General features: G+C 55.7%; 4 protein-coding genes across 4 annotated transcripts; 3 read left to right on the top strand and 1 right to left on the bottom strand.

The window, feature by feature from the left end:
* Positions 1-736: 736 nt before the first annotated feature.
* G647_10224 (uncharacterized protein) lies at positions 737-6,495 on the top strand (the record flags this gene model as incomplete). Its single annotated transcript, XM_008726216.1, has 3 exons — positions 737-1,029; positions 1,089-6,412; positions 6,464-6,495. The coding sequence occupies 3 exons, from the start codon at positions 737-739 to the stop codon at positions 6,493-6,495; spliced, it is 5,649 nt and encodes a 1,882-aa protein (XP_008724438.1).
* A 1,025-nt stretch (positions 6,496-7,520) lies between these two features.
* On the top strand, positions 7,521-9,754 carry G647_10223 (uncharacterized protein; the record flags this gene model as incomplete). Its single annotated transcript, XM_008726215.1, has 5 exons — positions 7,521-7,757; positions 7,817-8,035; positions 8,158-8,244; positions 8,290-8,705; positions 8,755-9,754. The coding sequence occupies 5 exons, from the start codon at positions 7,521-7,523 to the stop codon at positions 9,752-9,754; spliced, it is 1,959 nt and encodes a 652-aa protein (XP_008724437.1).
* Positions 9,755-10,930: 1,176 nt separating this feature from the next.
* On the top strand, positions 10,931-12,987 carry G647_10222 (uncharacterized protein; the record flags this gene model as incomplete). Its single annotated transcript, XM_008726214.1, has 4 exons — positions 10,931-10,950; positions 11,010-11,052; positions 11,117-11,239; positions 11,305-12,987. The coding sequence occupies 4 exons, from the start codon at positions 10,931-10,933 to the stop codon at positions 12,985-12,987; spliced, it is 1,869 nt and encodes a 622-aa protein (XP_008724436.1).
* A 1,804-nt stretch (positions 12,988-14,791) lies between these two features.
* Positions 14,792-16,620, bottom strand: G647_10221 (uncharacterized protein; the record flags this gene model as incomplete). Its single annotated transcript, XM_008726213.1, has 4 exons — positions 14,792-15,088; positions 15,149-15,590; positions 15,653-16,104; positions 16,159-16,620. The coding sequence occupies 4 exons, from the start codon at positions 16,618-16,620 to the stop codon at positions 14,792-14,794; spliced, it is 1,653 nt and encodes a 550-aa protein (XP_008724435.1).
* Positions 16,621-18,795: the final 2,175 nt, after the last annotated feature.

The following is an 18,795-nucleotide window of genomic DNA, read 5'->3' as shown; positions in this document are numbered from 1 at the left end:
GCAAATAGGCCGTAGTGGGTGCTTTTTTGAGTCAAGCCCGAGAGAAAAGGGTCACCGAGAATAGTCAGCACGCCGCAACCACCACAAGAGTCATCACTCTATATTCGGGTCCGGCATGCTCTTCTTCTTTTTCAGCTTGTGCGGTGTACGAGTAGTCAGCATCGACGGCGGCCTGGTGCTTGTCCGGGAAGTCAAAGATCTCGCGTGTACACAGGAGGAGCGGCAGTGGCGCAGTTGGCGGACTGGCCCAATGATCAACTGTCTTGTTAGACAAAAAGGCCGAAACAGGCAGGGGGACTGACAGGTGTGTGTTGTGTCGGTTGTAAAGACAGTACAATGACCGCCCGCGCCTGAAATCTCTGGCCCGGCAAACGATGAATGGCGCAGACGGATCCTCTCTCCTGCGCGGATATCGAAGCCTGTGTTGCTCCTGTTGTCAACTCACTTGACGTTGGATTTTCTCAATTGCACTCTTTGCTACGAGTCCACGACCCTTCGTTGCAATCGCTCACTTTTCATTGTTGTTTCTTTCGACTCTCCTGACGCTCGTTGCTTCGTCCTCGCAAACTCCGGATCCCCTTCGACTGACGCTTCAAGGCTCCTGAAGTCCGGATCGTTACCCTTGTCCCAACCGCCGCTATCCTGATGAATTGACGATCTGCTGTTCGATCTGGGGTAAGAGCCGAGACGGCTTGCCGTTGCATATAATTTGACGCGTCCGAAACCTCTCGACGGAATGGCTGCTCGCGGCAATGTCCCTGCTCATCTGCAGGCGTCATTGCCTGCCCTCCCACCTCATTTACAATCCGACACTCATTTGACGGCACATCTGGCTAGTCGATTCCACGTTTCACTGCCGACGGCAAAGCTATCCTCGCAGGCTCTAATCTGTCTCAACACATACACTTCGTCAAGCCGGGGACCCAATGGAGAAAAGGAGGGCAGCGCCATGGGCGAGGCGGAGGAACTTGCTCGCAGAGCGTGGGCGCGACTGGGAAGCAGAGGCGAGGATCAAGCAGTCGTTTTCTTGTAAGGACGATCACGGCGTACCGACAACTGTTCAGGAGCGGATGCTAATCGTGCAACAGTGGCGAGTCCGGGTCCGGCAAGACGACGGTCAGGTCACATCTCCTTTCAGCCTTTCTCTCCTTTTCCTCGACACCGCTCTCTTCCAAGCTGTCTCTCGCCGCTTTCGTCTTCGATACTTTGACGACGACCAAAACTACCACTACTCAGATGGCCTCCAAGGCCGGCCTGTTCTACGAGTTACAATATGACGCTTCTTCTTCGATACCCACCCTCATTGGAGGGAAAATATTGGACCATCGCCTGGAGAGGAGTCGCATATCACACGTCCCGACCGGTGAGAGGAGCTTTCATGTGCTGTACTATCTCTTGGCGGGGACCAGCGCAGCCGAGAAGGCACATCTCGGCCTCAACGGACACACGAACATCAGTACTTCGGGCACTGGCGGCCTCACAAGATCTGCCTCGGTGGCTCAGAAGCGATGGAGATATTTAGGCCATCCAACGCAGATGAAAGTGGGCATCAATGACGCCGAAGGCTTTCAGCACTTCAAGACGGCTTTGCGGAAACTCGAGTTTCCCAGGGCGGAAATTGCGGAGATCTGTCAAGTGCTGGCCGCCATTCTGCATATCGGCCAGCTCGAATTCGGGACAGGCCAGGCTACAATGACCGCCGCGGAAGAAAGTGGTGGGTTCTCGCACGAGGGTGGCGAGACTGTGACGGTGGTCAAAAACACCGACACCCTTGCTTCGGTCGCTGCGTTTCTCGGTCTCAGCGTCAAGGATCTCGAGGAGAGCATGAGATATAAGACGCGGACAATCCACCGGGAGCGTGTCACCGTAATGCTTGATGCCAAGGGCGCGAGAGAGAACGCCGACGAACTCGCAACAACGCTGTACTCGCTTCTTGTGGCATACATTATCGAAAGCATCAACCAACGGATGTGTGCGGCAGAGGACGCAGTGGCCAACACAGTCTCAATCGTCGACTTCCCCGGATTTGCAGACCACTCGTCTACCGGCTCGGTCCTGGACCAACTGCTAAACAACGCTGCGAATGAGTCGCTCTACAATACTTGCTTGCACGGATTCTTTGAGAAGACGGCCGAGATGCTTGACAGTGAGGAAGTCAGCGTGCCAGCCACAAGGTACTTTGACAATTCGGACGCCGTGCGCGGCCTTCTAAAGCATGGCAATGGCTTGCTCGCCATTCTCGATGACCAAACCCGTCGTGGCCGCACAGACACCCAATTCCTGGAAAGCTTGCGAAAACGGTTCCAGGATAAGAACAAGGCCATCACAGTCAGCAGCGCATCCACGACCTTGCCAGGGAGCAATTTTGCCACCACAAACCTTGCTGCTTCGTTCACTGTTCGCCACTACGCTGGTGAAGTCGACTATCCCGTCAATAGATTGGTCGAGGAGAACGGCGATGTGGTCTCGGGAGATTTGATGAACATGATCAGAGCCACCAAGAGCGACTTTGTTGCAAGCTTGTTCGGTCAAGAAGCGCTCAACACGGTCAGCCACCCAGCCGAGAAGACAGCCATCGTTCAAGCCCAGGTCAGCTCGAAGCCTCTGCGTATGCCTAGCTTGTCCCGGAAGAAGCATGAACAGTTGCGCCGAATGGGGAGTCGAAGAGCCGACCGTTCTCCTGCTCCCCCTGAGGAAGGCGACTCGGCCAGTGCCCCAGAAGAGGGCAGAACCCGACGAACCAAGCCTTCTGCTACCGGGTTGTCTCAGGGTGCGGCAGCCCAATTCCTCTCTTCGTTGGACAATATCACCAAATCTTTGACTGCCCCTAACGTCAACAACTACTTTATATTCTGCTTGAAGCCCAATGACAGGAGGATCGCCAACCAGTTTGACAGCAAATGTGTCCGGCAGCAAGTCCAAATGTTTGGCATAGCCGAAATCAGTCAGAGACTCCGGACAGCCGACTTCAACATATTTCTACCGTTTGGGGAGTTTCTGGGCCTGACAGAGGCCGACCCTGGCGTCGTGGGAAGTGATCGCGAGAAGGCCCAGCTCGTTTTGGACAGCAAGCAGTGGCCCGGGAATGAGGCAAGAATTGGCAACACCGGCGTGTTCCTCAGCGAACGCTGCTGGGCAAGCATTGCTCTCACCGGCTCTCAGAGCGCGGCTTACTTCGGCGGCGATGTCCCCACACTTTCCCGACCCGGTACGCCGAGCCTGAACCCTTTCAGTGATTCCAAAGCCCGGTTGGTTCCTTCTCACGATGGGACACCCAACATATATGGTGACGAGACAAAAGGAGGCGGCTACTTCGGCAATAGAGAACTCGACACCAAGTCCGAGGCGGGCGCCTCTGCATTCAACTCGGGCGACATGTTCCGCAATCTCGAAACCAAGGAAGAGCTCGCCGAGAAGGGCAACAGGAAGAAGATGGAAGAGGTCGATGTGGTGCCTGTGTCCTCTTCACGCAAGAGATGGCTCGCAATCGTCTACTTCCTCACCTGGTACCTTCCCGACTTCGCCATCAAGTGGGGTGGCGGCATGAAGCGCAAGGATGTACGCATGGCGTGGAGAGAAAAGTTTGCCATCAACATCATGATCTGGCTCAGCTGTCTCTTCGTGGCATTCTTCATCGTCATCTTCCCTCAACTTATCTGTCCGAAACAGAACGTCTATTCTGCAGCCGAGTTGTCATCGCATGACGGCAAGGATCATCACACCGCCTATACTGCAATCCGAGGAGTCGTGTTTGATCTAGGAGCCTATGCGCCCAGTCACTATCCAAGTATCATTCCCCAAACCTCGATTGAGAAGTATGCTGGCCTGGATGCAACTGGCCTCTTCCCAGTCCAGGTGTCGGCGCTTTGCCAAGGGAAAGATGGACGCGTTGACCCTACGGTCCAGCTGGACTACACGACAACCAACATTTCTGGGTCTGCCACCGTCATCAGTACCACCGACCCAAACCGTCGTTACCACGATTTCCGGTACTTTACAAACGACTCTCGCCCAGATTGGTTCTATGAACAAATGATCTTCTTGAAAGGCAACTACAAGAAAGGCATGATTGGATACACCCCTCAATATGTGCATTCCCTGGCCAAAAAATCGCGTGCCATCGCAAGCATGAACGGCCGTGTATACGACTTCACGACGTACAACCAAGGCGGCCGCACCGTCAGAGCGCCCCCGGGTGAGGAGGTGCCTTCGGGCGTCGATACCAATTTCATGGACGATACCGTGGTGGACTTGTTCACACAACGGGCAGGTCAGGACGTCACCAAGTACTGGAACGCGCTCGACATTGACCCGGCGTTGAAGGCTCGCATGCAGCTTTGTATGGAAAACCTGTTCTTCGTGGGCGTTACGGATACTCGAAACTCGGCACAGTGTCTCTTCGCTCAGTACATCCTCCTGGCCATCTCGATCCTGCTGTGTACCGTCATCGGCTTCAAGTTCTTCGCGGCTCTTCAATTCGGAGGGAAGAACGTGCCTGAAAACTTGGACAAGTTCGTTATATGCCAAGTCCCGGCCTACACCGAAGACGAAGAGTCTCTGCGTCGAGCTATCGATTCCGCAGCCCGCATGCGATACGACGACAAGCGCAAATTGCTGATTGTGGTCTGCGATGGTATGATTATCGGGCAAGGAAATGACCGACCGACCCCACGGATTGTTCTCGACATTTTGGGCGTGGCGGAAACAGTCGACCCTGAGCCATTGAGCTTCGAATCGCTTGGTGAAGGCATGAAGCAACACAACATGGGCAAGGTGTACTCGGGTCTTTACGAAGTGCAGGGGCACATCGTCCCCTTCATGGTGGTGGTCAAGATTGGCAAACCGTCCGAAGTCTCGAGACCGGGAAACAGAGGTAAACGTGACTCGCAGATGGTCATCATGCGCTTCCTGAATCGCGTGCACTACAACTTGCCGATGAGCCCTCTGGAACTCGAAATGCATCATCAGATCAGGAACATTATCGGAGTCAACCCGACCTTCTACGAATTCATGTTGCAGATCGACGCCGACACGGTGGTCGCGCCCGACTCGGCTACGCGCATGGTCTCGGCGTTCCTGCGCGACACCCGGCTGATTGCTGTGTGCGGAGAGACGTCGCTGTCGAACGCCAAGTCGTCCTTCATCACCATGATGCAGGTGTACGAGTACTACATCTCACACAACCTGACAAAGGCCTTTGAGTCTCTCTTTGGCTCCGTCACGTGCCTGCCCGGTTGTTTCACCATGTATCGAATCCGAGCCGCCGAGACCGGGAAGCCGCTCTTCGTGAGCAAAGAGATCATCCAGGACTACTCAGAGATCCGGGTTGACACGTTGCACATGAAGAACTTGTTGCACCTGGGCGAAGACAGATATCTCACCACGCTGCTTCTCAAGTATCACTCCAAGTACAAGACCAAGTATATCTTCCATGCGCACGCCTGGACCATTGCGCCAGACAGCTGGACGGTGTTCATGTCTCAGCGACGCCGGTGGATCAACAGTACCGTGCACAACTTGGTCGAGCTGTTGCCTCTCCAGCAGCTGTGCGGGTTTTGCTGTTTCAGCATGCGGTTCGTCGTCTTTTTGGACCTGCTGTCGACGGTGATCGCGCCGGTCACGGTGGCCTACATTGTGTACTTGATCGTCTTGCTTTCCACGTCGAGCGAAGTCATACCTCTGACCGCCTTCATTCTGCTGGGTGCGATCTACGGTTTGCAGGCCATCATCTTCATTCTTAGGCGCAAGTGGGAGATGATCGGTTGGATGATTGTGTATATTCTGGCCATGCCTGTCTTCTCGCTCGGCCTGCCACTCTACGCTTTCTGGCATATGGATGATTTCAGCTGGGGGAACACGCGTCTGGTGACGGGTGAGAAGGGCCGGCAGATTTTGATCTCGGACGAGGGCAAGTTCGATCCTGACTCGATCCCCAAGAAGAAGTGGGAAGAGTACCAAGCCGAACTGTGGGACGCGCAGACGCAACGGGACGACGCCACCGAAGTGTCAGGATACAGCTATGGCACCAAGTCATATCACCCTGCGGGTTCGGTCTACGGAGGTGCCAACACGGGCTACTACGAGAGCACCGCGCACCTCATGGCGCCTTCCCGATCTGTCTCGCAGCTCGACGTGCATCCACCAATGTACGATCGGGGTTATAGCCAGTCGAGGATGTCCCTGGCGCCGTCTGACATGATGGCGGGCGGGATGATGGTTGGTGGTCAGTCCGTGGCCGACATGGACATGTCGGACTTGACTGGACTGCCCACTGACGACATGATCTTGAACGAGATCCGCGACATCTTGAAGACGGCCGATTTAATGACCGTGACGAAGAAAGGTATCAAACAGGAGCTAGAGCGGCGGTTCAACGTCAACCTAGACGTGAAGAGGGCGTACATTGGAAGTGGTAAGTTGTCGCACTCATTTGAACGCTCTCTCAGGCTAACCCATCGCGCAGCGACCGAGGCCATCCTTTCCGGCCAATTGTGATTTGCAGGCATATTCTGGCATTGATTGATGGGTAGCGGGTGGTAACTGGAAAGCATACTGAGAGTTTTGGGATGGAAGGTCAAAATGGGCGGCAAGGCATTGTACAATGGGATGATTTCTCCGCTTCTCTTAATCGTCAGATCGGGGGATCCAATCGGGAAGTTCTCCACAAGAGATAGTCAAGGGTAATAGAAGGAGGAGCGAGAAGAAGCCGGCATATGTCTTCCGTCGCGGCTGCCTTGCAGAAGCATTCGCATCACGCAAATCAATGCTGCACACCAGAGGCGACTTTGCGAACATGTCGCTGCAATAAATCCCGGCCGTTCTCGTAACTTGAGCGTGTAGACTGTCATTCCTCAGGGTGAACGGGGCACGTGACGAACCACTAACCGACGGGACTTAGGGCGTGCTTGAGCCCTACTGTTTGTACTGTGCAGAGTCCGATGACTCCGTCCACAACATTCGTAATTAGTTGTGCTCTGGGAGGTTAGGCTTCAGCAGGCCCGAAACAAGCTTTGTCAAGCTTTTAGGGGACCCCGCCACCCCGCGAACCTGGATTGGACGGAATTCGCGGTGCAATGCCGTCATCGCCGCCCCCAATGAGACGCGATGAGTGCCTAATGTACCTAAAGATGCGAGCGTGAGATCAGCCAGCGCACGCGACGCAACACCATTCTCTCGGAATGGCCCGCAATGAGAAACCAATCGCCAGTGTGCGGATGGAAGCAGGTTTTCGAGCATCTGAACCCTTGATTGCGCGGCCTTGACTCGAACCGCTTCTTCCCACCGCTGGAGGACAAGAGATGATAAGCGGCATGAGATCTCACCTGGTTCCAGCTGGCCCAGACTTGCCACGACGCCCAGCATCGCCATTGCATCACCCTGCATTTGGCCGCCAACTGCGCAGGTCCGACGCCCGCAAGTGCACGCGACGCTGTCAAGCTGCTGAATCATTGAAGACATCTCGGCGGTCGTGATGCGATAACCACCATCGCAAAGACACCGCGGAGATTCTCGGTCCCAGCATGATCCCGAAAAACGTCTACGAGCTCTGCCAGAACGGCCGTTCGATAAGTTCCGAATTGGCCAACAACCCATCATTGTGTCCTCATGACGCGGCGAAAAAGCTCTTCGGCGTCGGCGCCGACGATGAGATCGTCACCAAGAAGCTGAAGCTAGGCGAGGAAACGCCGCGTGATCTTCAGGAGGCTCGAGAATGTGGGAATTGGGGACCATCGAATCCGAGTGATTTGTTCTTGAGGGTACGAGTTGCGGCAGTGACGACCCATGGCCTCTATGCCAATGCTGACGCCGTGTCTAGATCTATCATGATGTTTTGTGTACGCTGGAGAGGAATCCGCTGGTGGGCGTTTGCTCGCCTTCCCTCATGGGGTCCAACGGAGTGTGCCCGCTTACCATTATGGCAATGGTCCCTGATATCTGTCGGCACATGTCAAATGTAATAGCTAGGGCGGAGCACGAAGTATTCCTAGCGACCAACTTCTGGATGTATTCAGAACCAACCAGGCTGATTACCAATGTAAGATGATCTCCGGAGAAGACAGACCCTGCGGCGATGCCGGTCTTGTCCTGCCTGTGCATCGACCTGGCAATCCTCATAGTAGTGAGAGCGCACCGGGGCTGAGACTGACACTCGTACAGGGATTACGAGAACTCTCGAAAAAGGCAGTCTTGAACGACCGCAAAGTGGTCGTCAAGATCATCTATGACCGCGGCAGTACGAAGCAGGTAGGTTCCGCCCGACAGGCTGCTGCTGGTTGTATCTGACCTCAGCAGGTCTTCAACAACCACCTTACCGTCAAGGCTGAAGAGTTTGCCGACCCCAACGGCAAAATCAGGATTCCGCATCCCGACGAACTCCCCAACGTCGATATCGAGGTCGTGAACTTTCATCGACCCATCTTCGGCACCTTTCATGCCAAGTACATGGTCGTCGACAGACGGATTGCCATTGTGCAGAGCAACAATATCCAAGACATTGACAATATGGAAATGATGACGCAGTTCGAGGGGCCGATTGTCGACTCTTTCTACGAGGTCGCTCTCATATCCTGGCACAATGCTCTCAAGCCGCCGTTACCGCTGCTGGACCGGCCAGCGGCTGCTTGTCCGACGCCAACTTTCGACGAGGCCGAGAGTCATGCCACGATGTTCGATGAGCACGGAAAGTTGAGGACGGTCTACCATGCGTAGGGTTCCCCGTAGATCGACTGGGAAGTGGTCGCTGACCGTTCTTAGCACAAGCTCTGTTCCTGAGGGGGCCGACAGCTTGAGAGAGATAGCCGAGGAAGGTGCACAGATAGACCTACCTCAGCATACCTCCCAGGACCCCCATTACGACCCGGACCTCAAATCGGAGGTCCTGCGTGCAGTAGCAGCCTTGAACCCTCGAAAGGGCGAGACGCGCATCAATGCAATCACCCGTCTCCTCAACACCACCATCCAACCGCACACAAAGGGGAATGCCCCCGAGATCGAACCAGCTGATTCAATGACCCCTCTGATCCCTATTCCCCGGCACGATCCATTCCCCATCGCCATGGTCTGTCGGCAACCCTGGGGCGCGCCGAACAAGCACAGCCTGTACACCCCGCAAAACCAAGCGTTCCTGTCCGCTCTCCGACACGCCGCGCGATCGGTGTTCATCCAAACCCCGGATCTGAACGCCGAAGCTCTACTGCCTGAGATCGTGAAGGCGTGCAAACGCGGCGTCAAGGTAACGTACTACTATTGTCTGGGCTACAACGACGCCGGCGAGCTTTTGCCCATGCAAGGCGGACACAACGAGATGATCGCGCACAGTCTCTACCGCGACATTGGGCCGGAACACCGGCGCAACCTGGAGGTGTACGCCTACGTGGCCAAGGATCAAATGCGACCGATCCACAACAAATTCAAGCAACGGTCCTGTCACATCAAGATCATGATCGTCGACGACCACATCGGCATCCAGGGGAACGGCAACCAAGACACGCAGTCGTGGTACCACAGCCAAGAAGTCAACGTCATGATCGACAGTCCGCTGGTCGTGGGGAAGTGGATCGAGGGGATCAAGCAGAATCAGAACACGCACCTGTACGGCAAGGTGGAGAGTCAGGGGGACGACGCCGGGTGTTGGAAGGATCCCGAGACGGGCGAGCAGGCCGAGGGGGCCATCGGCGTAGACCCTGGGCGCTTCGCTTGGGCAAGAGGTGTTGTCGGCGCCGTGCAGAGGGTGAGAGGTATGGGCGGGTTCTGAAGCAGGGTGTGAGGAGAGCCGCTCGCATGATTGCGGAAAGCGACATGCGAATCTCAAGCCATGAGGTCACTCGGGATGTAATGTTGGACGGGAAGTGTCTATATTGGAGCCATCACGGCGCGCACACACAGTATAACGGGACAACGAGGCCAGAGTGAGAGGTGTGCAGATGCTCGAGGTCAACGAGGCTACGGAAGCAGGAAAGGGAGGCTATATCGAGTTGTGTGTCACAAGGGAGATGGCACGCATGCATGGCTGGAGAAATGCGGCCTCTCTGCTTGCCGCATACGGAACACCCCGAACTCCTACGAGGCCACCAGGCGTGGGTGAATGAAGGGGGGCCCATCCGGTAAGGGCACCAGTATCAATAATCTTGGAGAAGGACAGGGCTTAGTGTGATCTGGTGCATAGCAAATTGATCAGCTTTTTTCAGTCTTCTGCCGGCAGATGATTTCGGCTTCAATTCCGCACCGGAAGTTTACACAGTGCAGGACGGAGGACAGTGTGAGATGCATCAATCGTGCACCAAAAGATAAACGAGTGCATGCCCTCTCGAACATACCTGGTACCTCGGACCCGGGTCTCATCCCCCAAGCTCGATATTTGAAATACTTGCCAGCGGTCAGGGTTTGTGCCTGCGCCTGCGCCTGCGCCTATGCCCTTGACCGTGACCATGACGCCGGGGAAGAAGCGATACCGGGACCAACAACCAAACAACCAACAACAAGGAAACGCCAGAAAAACCCCACACGCCACAAGCTCGCAGGGCTGCCCCCACAATGATCGGCTTCTTCGAGCTTTCCCATCTGGTTATTCGTTCGTCTCTCTCGACCACCGACTGCCCGTAGCAGAAGCCGCCCACCATGATGCGTCAAAACACGGCTGTGGGTGGTGATCCGGCGCCCAGCAGTGGCCAGCAGCGGGACACGGGAATTCTGCCGGCTGTTGGTTTACCTCGTACTCAGGCCGGCCAGGACAACCGCGGGGGTGGTTGATATTAATCTGTGGCTGGACGCTCTCATACTCCAACTCTGCTGAAGGTCCGTATTGCAGGTACGGTAGAATCTGTACAGAGGCAGTGCCGGTCCTGTCCCTCAGTCTTGCCTGACGAAGCACGACTCACCCGCAGACTCTCTGAGCTCGAAAGCTCGAGCCGGCTTCTTGACCCAGTACAAGATGGGGTCCATTGCAAAATCGTATGCCCCCCCGGGTCGTGCCCTCGAGGGAGAACATGGAGGCTGACCTGCTCATCTAGCGACTACACCGCCTCATATGCCTTCTTTGAGGCGATCTGGGAGGTGAGAACCTCGCACGGCGTCTCGAGCCCTCTCGACAGCATCTGACTGACACACACGTGCTCAGGCCGGGATCACCCATGTCTTTGTCAACCTTGGGTCCGATCACCCTTCCATCATGGAAGCGATTACCAAGGGTCAGAGAGAAAAGAAAGACGACTTCCCCAGGATCATCACATGTCCCAATGAGGTACGAGCAGAAGAGTCTGAGGCCGTCGAACAACCACGAAGAACCAAGACTGACCAATGCCGCAGATGGTCGCCCTGTCCATGGCAGACGGCATGGCGCGACTGACCAACAAGCCTCAATGCGTGATCATACACGTCGACGTCGGAACCCAGGGTCTCGCAGCCGCCGTACACAATGCCTCGTGCGGACGAGCTCCCGTCCTCATCTTCGCCGGCCTGTCTCCCTACACGATCGAAGGCGAATACCGTGGGTCAAGAACAGAGTACATACACTGGATCCAAGACGTGCCGGATCAGAAACAGATCGTGTCGCAATACTGCAGATATACCGGGGAGATCAAGGGTGGCAGGAACGTCAAGCAGATGGTCAATCGAGCCCTGCAGTTCGCCACCAGCCATCCCCAGGGACCCGTCTATCTGTGTGGCGCGCGAGAGGCGATGGAAGAGGATATCGAGCCCTATCACCTCGACCAAGAGCAGTGGAAGGCTGTTGCGCCGGCCGCTCTGCCACAAGATGCCGTCAAGATGATCGCGGAAGAACTCGTCAAGGCCCAGGAGCCGCTGCTGGTCGTGGGCTATACTGGCCGCAACGAAGATTCGGTCACCGCAGCTGTCGCTCTGGCCGACAAGATCCCCGGCCTGCGTGTGTTGGATACTGGTGGCTCGGACATGTGCTTCCCGACGGATCATCCAGCATCGTTGGGCATGCGGTATGGGTCAGACCCGGCAGTCACGACCGCCGACTTCATCCTCGTGGTCGACTGCGACGTCCCCTGGATCCCCACCCAATGCAAGCCCAAGGCGGATGCAAGGATTGTGCACATCGACGTCGACGTCTTGAAGCGCCAGATGCCAGTCTTCTACATCCCGGCGTACGCTCGCTTCAGCGCCGACTCGGCAACCTCATTCACACAGCTGAACGACTTCCTCGCGTCCGACGCACAACTGTCAGCGACGCTGTCAGACGAAGCCCACGCCGCAGCGGCGAAGAAGCGGCAAGAAGCCTACACCGCCCGCTGGAGTCGACCCAAAGAGCTCGCCAAACTGCCCGAGAACCCACAGCAGAGCCCCATCGACCCACACGTCCTCGGCGGCCAGATCAAAGCAGCCGTGCCAAAGGACACCATCTTCGCCGTCGAAGCCGTCACACTGACCATCTTCGTCGCCGAACAATTAGCGCCCGTTCTCCCAAAGTCCTGGATCAACTGCGGTGGCGGCGGGCTAGGCTGGTCCGGTGGCGGTGCGCTCGGCGTCAAGCTTGCGTCCGATTTCCAGCACCGAGACGCCGCGTCGGGCGACCGTGTCGGCAGCAACAAGGGCAAATTCGTGTGCCAGGTCGTCGGGGACGGGACGTACATGTTCTCGGTGCCGTCCTCGGTCTACTGGATCGCCCAGCGATATCAGATCCCGATCATGACCATCGTGCTGAACAACAAGGGTTGGAACGCACCGAGACGTTCCATGCTGCTGGTTCATCCGGACGGCCACGGCAGCAAAGTGGACAACAAGGAGCTCAACATCAGCTTCGACCCCACGCCGGACTATGCGGGCATCGCAAAGGCCGCGACGGGCGGTCACGCTTGGGCAGGCACCGTCAGCACCGTCGCGGAACTGCTGGAGCAGTTGCCGCAAGCCGTCGAGGCCGTCAAGTCTGGACGATGTGCCGTGCTTGAAGTCAAGATTGCGGCGGATCTGGGCACAAAGGCCGGCGACGTCAAGCAGGAGGAGGTCGCGCAGACCAGTGGGTAGGTTTGTCAGTCTACAGTTTGCAGTTTACGTATACAGGGTATGAGTATGAGTATGAGGATGAGGGTGAGGGTGAGCGATCGAGGAGCACGAGAGTGAAGAGAAGGCTACTGTGTATATTGTATGTACAGAGCTGTATGCGGCTGCTGCTGTGGCTGCGGCTGCGGCTGTGTAGATGGGAAATAACGACCTACAGTCAGGACAAGCAAGGCAAGCAAGGGCTAGGTCAAGGCAGGTAAAAAAAATGAAGATGAATATATCATGCGTACACTGCACTGCACTGCACGACACTGATACCAAATGGTACAACTCAACCCAGGCAGGCTTAGGATCAGATCGAGAGTGATTCATTCGACGGTCTCAGAAATCTCACTACTATCCCCTGGTATGCACTCGACATCGCCGTCGACATGGATATCGGCAGTGGACATTCGACACCTCCAAAGCCATTCCACGCATCCAACGTCCAACTGTTAATTAGCACTCGCAACCTGCCACTGCACTCATACCGGAAATGTGTGGCGGCCCTGGTCCTACGATTCCTCGTTACTTTCGTAGCCGATCGATCGAGACGCGAGATGCAAGACGCGAGTTGCGAGACGCGAGGCGTGAGACACGAGATATCCGATGCCTGATACAGTACCTGTATTTCGGCGTAGTGTACGGGGTAGCTCTGATGTAGCTCTGATGTAGCTCTGATGTAGATCCGCCGTGAACAATGTGAGGGCTGTGAACAATGTGATATCATGGTGCTATAGGAGTTTCAGGTACGTGACCCAGTTGGGTGGGTACGCAGGGTGTCTGCGAGGACGACTACGACTACTGTACCTACGGAGCGTAGCGTAGTAGATCTACCATGTACATAAGTACCTATAGGATATAAATACCCATAGTATGCAAGCACAGTAGTACTGCAGTACTGTCGGTAGATAGATATTGATGCGTACCACAGTGCGAGTAGGGGAGGTATAACTGTACCTAGGTGTATACTCATACGGAGTACTCCGTACTCCGTACAGCAAATGGGAACAGCCAGTGAGCCACTGAGACTCACAGCTCGACGAATACATAACTCCTACCTAGGACGCATAATGTACACAATATCTGTTCTGCTCTGTTCGCTCGTTCTGTACTCCGTACCCGCGGAATGAGTGTGAGTAGAGTAGGGACGGAGGTACGAACGAATTCATAATTATCCTTATCATCTAGAGACACGGCGCACGGCGCCCGAATTCATGCTCGTGGTCGACGTGGTGGCTTGAAATGGTGTCGGGCGGCAAGGTGAATGAATGCTTCTTCTGTGTACGACTATGAATTGGTTGGTAGGTTGAGGCAATGAAACATGTGTGCTGACTGACTCGACTCTAATGCTGCTGACATGTGGCACTGCGTGTCGTCTCTGCCAGACACGCAGCATCAGAACTGTGCCTGCGCTTAACCCTTGTATGGTCTTTGACGCCAACGCACTACTCGTCTTACAGCAGCTCATGCACAGTACCGGTGACACTACTTGCTCTCGGAAACCCGACTACACAATTTGAATGCCTTTGTATTGGTAGACCTGCTGTTCAGCTACAGTGAACGTCATGTACAACAAAGAATGAGGCACAGACGTGGTTCTGCTGGTGATGAGGATCTGGAATATGCAAGCAATCAACACTCACTCCCAATGAGCCTCAAGTCGGTTCTTCCGACTTTCCAGCCCTGTTGGTACTGTTTCCCACGCCGATATCTGCCAACCATGGCCGACAAATTAGACCTTGTTATTGGGGGCACCTCGACCAGTGGTGGAATCTGCGTTCTTATCCTAAAAGACGGATCCCTTTCGCTCCACATCCGCGACAATCTCCTTGTTGAGGACACCGCCTTCGCTGCCCATCTGCTCTGCAAAGGTCTTGGTGGGCCTCCATTTGGCAGAGGTGCGGGGGCTGGACTCTTCCATCATCTTGTCAATCTGTTCCAGAGTAAGGCCCTTGGTCTCGGGGACAAGGAGGACGGAGTAGACGAAGGCGCAGGTGCAAAGACCACCCCAGATAAAGAAGACCGAGGACTTCAGGTTGCCGCGGTCCTCATTGACCATGTAGGGGGTAATGACGGCGATGATCTATAGCCGCGACGTTAGCTGTGAGTACTCGGCAAGGGGGAAGGATTGGTGGGTGCTTACGGTGTTCCAGAGCCAGTTGGAGGCAGTGGAGAGACCCACACCTCGGGATCGGATGGGGAGAGGGAAGATCTCGCCGATCAAGATCCAGGCACCAGGTCCCCAGGTCGAGGCGAAGAAAAAGATGAAAATGGCGATAAAAGCGATCTGGGCGTTGACGGCGGAGATGTTGTTCGCGATGCTGTCTCCGGCGGCGTTCAAGTGGGTGTGGTTGAAACCGACACTGACACCGATGATAGCCACCAAGAACTGGCAGATGAGCATACCGAGAGCGCCGTAGATGAGCAGAGGGCGACGACCAAACTTCTCAACCGTGTAAAAGGAGATAGGAGTGGAGCACACATTGACCAGGGTGAAGATCAGGGAGATCAAGAACGTGTTGCTGATGGCTCCGGTCGATTGCAGGAAAGGGGTCGAGTAGTAGAAAATGAAGTTGACACCGGTCCTAGATCGATTCTGTCAGCCGCTGTCGCCACGGGAAGCCGCAGACCACGCAGGAGAACGTACCATTGTTGCATCATCTGCAGCGAGGTACCGAGGATGGTACGACGGAGATTGGACTTTTGGTGCCGGAGGCCTCCCTTGAAGCAGTTGGCCCAGCTGGAGAACCAGCCACTAGATGGAATCATCTCACGCTCATACTCATCGTTGGCAATGATCTCGGCAATTTCGACCTGGATGTACTCGGACTCTTGTGGCTGACCACGGAGCCGGGAGAGGGCTTGCATCGCTTTCTCGACTCGGCCTCGCTTGACAAAGTAGCGGGGAGAATCAGGAAGGAAGAGCAGGCCACCGCCGAGGATGAGACCCCACGCAAACTGGATGGCGATCGGGATGCGGTAGGAGCCCGTGTCGGGTCGATCTTGGGTGGCATAGTCGACGCACGAGGCGAGCAGGATGCCGATGGTGATGCAGAACTGGTAGCCGGCAACCAGGGCGCCACGGACTTTGCGAGGGCACTACAGAAGGACGCGTTAGCTCGATCGGCACAGGGACAGCCGCGGGAATCTTACGATTTCGCTCATGTAGAGAATCACCACGGCGCTCTCAAACCCAACACCGAGACCGGCAATCAAGCGACCAGCGACGATGACACCAAGACCATGGCCAGGACCGGTGATCATCTGAATAACGACACCGAGCATGTAGATGACGCAGCCAGCAATGACAGTCCATTTGCGGCCAATGATATCGGCGACATCACCGGCAATCAAGGCGCCAAAGAAGGTACCGCAGGAGAGGATAGACACGATCAGAGACTGGTGAGGCGACGAGAGAGAGTCGGCGTTGGGACCCTCGATGATGCGGATGAACTCTTTGCTGCCATTGACGCCGTTGATGTACCCAGAGTCGTAGCCGAAGAAGATACCGCCGAAGGAGGCAAAGGCACAGATGAGGTAGGCTTTCCACGTCACCGGAGCCTCGATCCGATTGACGTCCGTGGTGGTGGAGAGGGCGCGAACTTCGCCAGGCATGATGGCGGCTTGGGTGGACGCGATGGATGAGAGAGATGTGACACAGGTCAAGGAGGAACAAGAGGACCAAGCTTCATAGACGAGCAGGAGCGGGCTCTTTAAAGAAAGCTTGCGTGAGGAAGGCGAAAACAAGGTGTGCGGCCGTTCAAGGCGAGGCTAAGGGCAAAAGGCAAGGGCAACAACAAGGGCAGTGACGCTCCACCACGCGATGAAACTGCGCAAAAACTGCAATGGCACGGTAATTCACACCCCTTGACAGACCCATGGTGGCTTGCTACTGGTCACACGCGTATTGTGTGGAGTGAATTGGCCATATGGTGACTGGACCGACTTCTGCATGTGATTCTATCCATTGATATCACCAATTCCTGAAATTGAATAGCGAGAGGGTGCATTGGGGATCTCCAAGCGGCCCCCGTCACTGGCTCCGCATCCGAGGCTCGCATGCTTTGGCGGGCGAAAGTGGGTTAGCCGTGCTGCCAGCGTGCCATCGCCAGTTTTTCGCCGCCCCGTGATATGCTGGCTTTATTTTGCAGCTGCGTGCCTATTGGGCGACGGGCTGCTGATTCCCTGCAAAACGCGGAGTCGCGGACAAGATCAGCTTTTCCCAGGTGACCGGCAGCCCCGCACAAAGCCAACGAGGCTCTCCGGACCGACCTAGTCGTCAGGTTCGACAGGCTCTCTCAGGGTGATGTTCGGCGACCTACCCAGATCCGGACTGGAGCGGCTGATTGACAGCCTTCCCGGCCACGCCCAGCACTGCGATGACAATCTTGAAGTGACCGATCGATTGGTCCAGAGCGCGTGCCACATACTACAACGAATGTTGACGTCGGGTCGGCTGCTCCTTTGCGTCTGCTCAAGCCCTCGATCGGTGGTGTCTAGCCAGAGCTTGTGCGCATCGGTGCAGCTTGGTAAGTCTTTGCCTTCTTCTCTGGCATTGGCTTTTATTGGCACCCCCTCACCATGGAATCTCCCCGTGGGGCAAAATCTGCAACCAAGATGCTGCTAGTCGTGTGTTAGCGCCTGTAACCTTGACCAGGGATCTCGTTGTCCGCAAGACTGCACCAGCCTTCACGAACGACCAAAGCACACAACAGGACACAGCGAGGCGGCTACGCCGAGATTAGATTTCGGAACCCACGCGAGCGGGGAGCTGACATGGTTGCATTATACTCGTACAGTTGCCTTCCAGACTCCATCCGTTCAACGACAAGATGGTCAGAGTATCGGGGCTCGAAAAGGAGGGCATTCTCTTCCATGTTGACATTGTGCGAGCGTGAGTGTTCGCAGAGGCGAAAAGAACTAACTGCTCGCAAATCCAATCGAGATGTCTGTCACTGCATCGACGATGTGCATGGTGGTGACAGCAGATGTTGACGAGCGTCAAGCCACTTACAGCGTCAGGGCAATTTCCTCGGCCTGATCAACCGGAAATTTCGTCCTTGGAGGTAACTCGTACCAACTCGGTGAATGACGAGTGTGTCTTTGCTACCTGTCTGAGTAGTCCGTACGTACTGCGTAGGGTCTGAAGCCGTCCATTGATCGTTGGACTGGACCGCTTACTCGCCCGAGTTGGGCATGATGCTGCGCTGGAATTTTTCGCTCCGTCAAGATCCCAATTCAGAATGTCGTCACCTCACGCTCATTGCTCACTCACCCACGTTTCAGTCGCCTCTTCAACGCCGTTGCACTACGTGTCGGCGGCCGCAAATTTTTCTGGTCAACTCCACCCCATCGTCGCATGACTCTCCCGCGTCTGGCTGACGAACCCTTCTAGAATGTTTTTTTTGCATCCCGCACAGCTTTTGTGATTTGGTATAGACCGCCGCGCCACCCAGCCAGCCCACACAAGATGGCTAGCGTTGCCCGGTCCTGGATCCCGCTACTGCAGGTGGAGTAGCGAAGATTTACCGATGTCACCTCACCACAGTCGCCTCTCCAGCACATGGACTTCGCGTGGTATTGTCTTGCTTGCATGTTTCTCACCGGCCGCTCCAGCAGAGACTTGCGTCGTAGCAGTCACCACTGTGTACTGGGGAGGTATGCAACCCTCACGGAACCCTTTCGGCCATGCTCCATGGGAGCCCCATTTGGCCCCGGAGGTTGACATCTTGCCAGATGGGGTTGAAGCTTTCCTCACTCGTGCCGTTCTGTTCCACGGTACTCCGTACC

The sequence above is a fragment of the Cladophialophora carrionii genome, assembly GCF_000365165.1.
Source record: "Cladophialophora carrionii CBS 160.54 unplaced genomic scaffold supercont1.13, whole genome shotgun sequence".
Classification (NCBI taxonomy): domain Eukaryota; kingdom Fungi; phylum Ascomycota; class Eurotiomycetes; order Chaetothyriales; family Herpotrichiellaceae; genus Cladophialophora; species Cladophialophora carrionii.
Note: the sequence above shows the minus strand (reverse complement) of the source record. Positions and strands in the feature narration are given on the sequence as shown.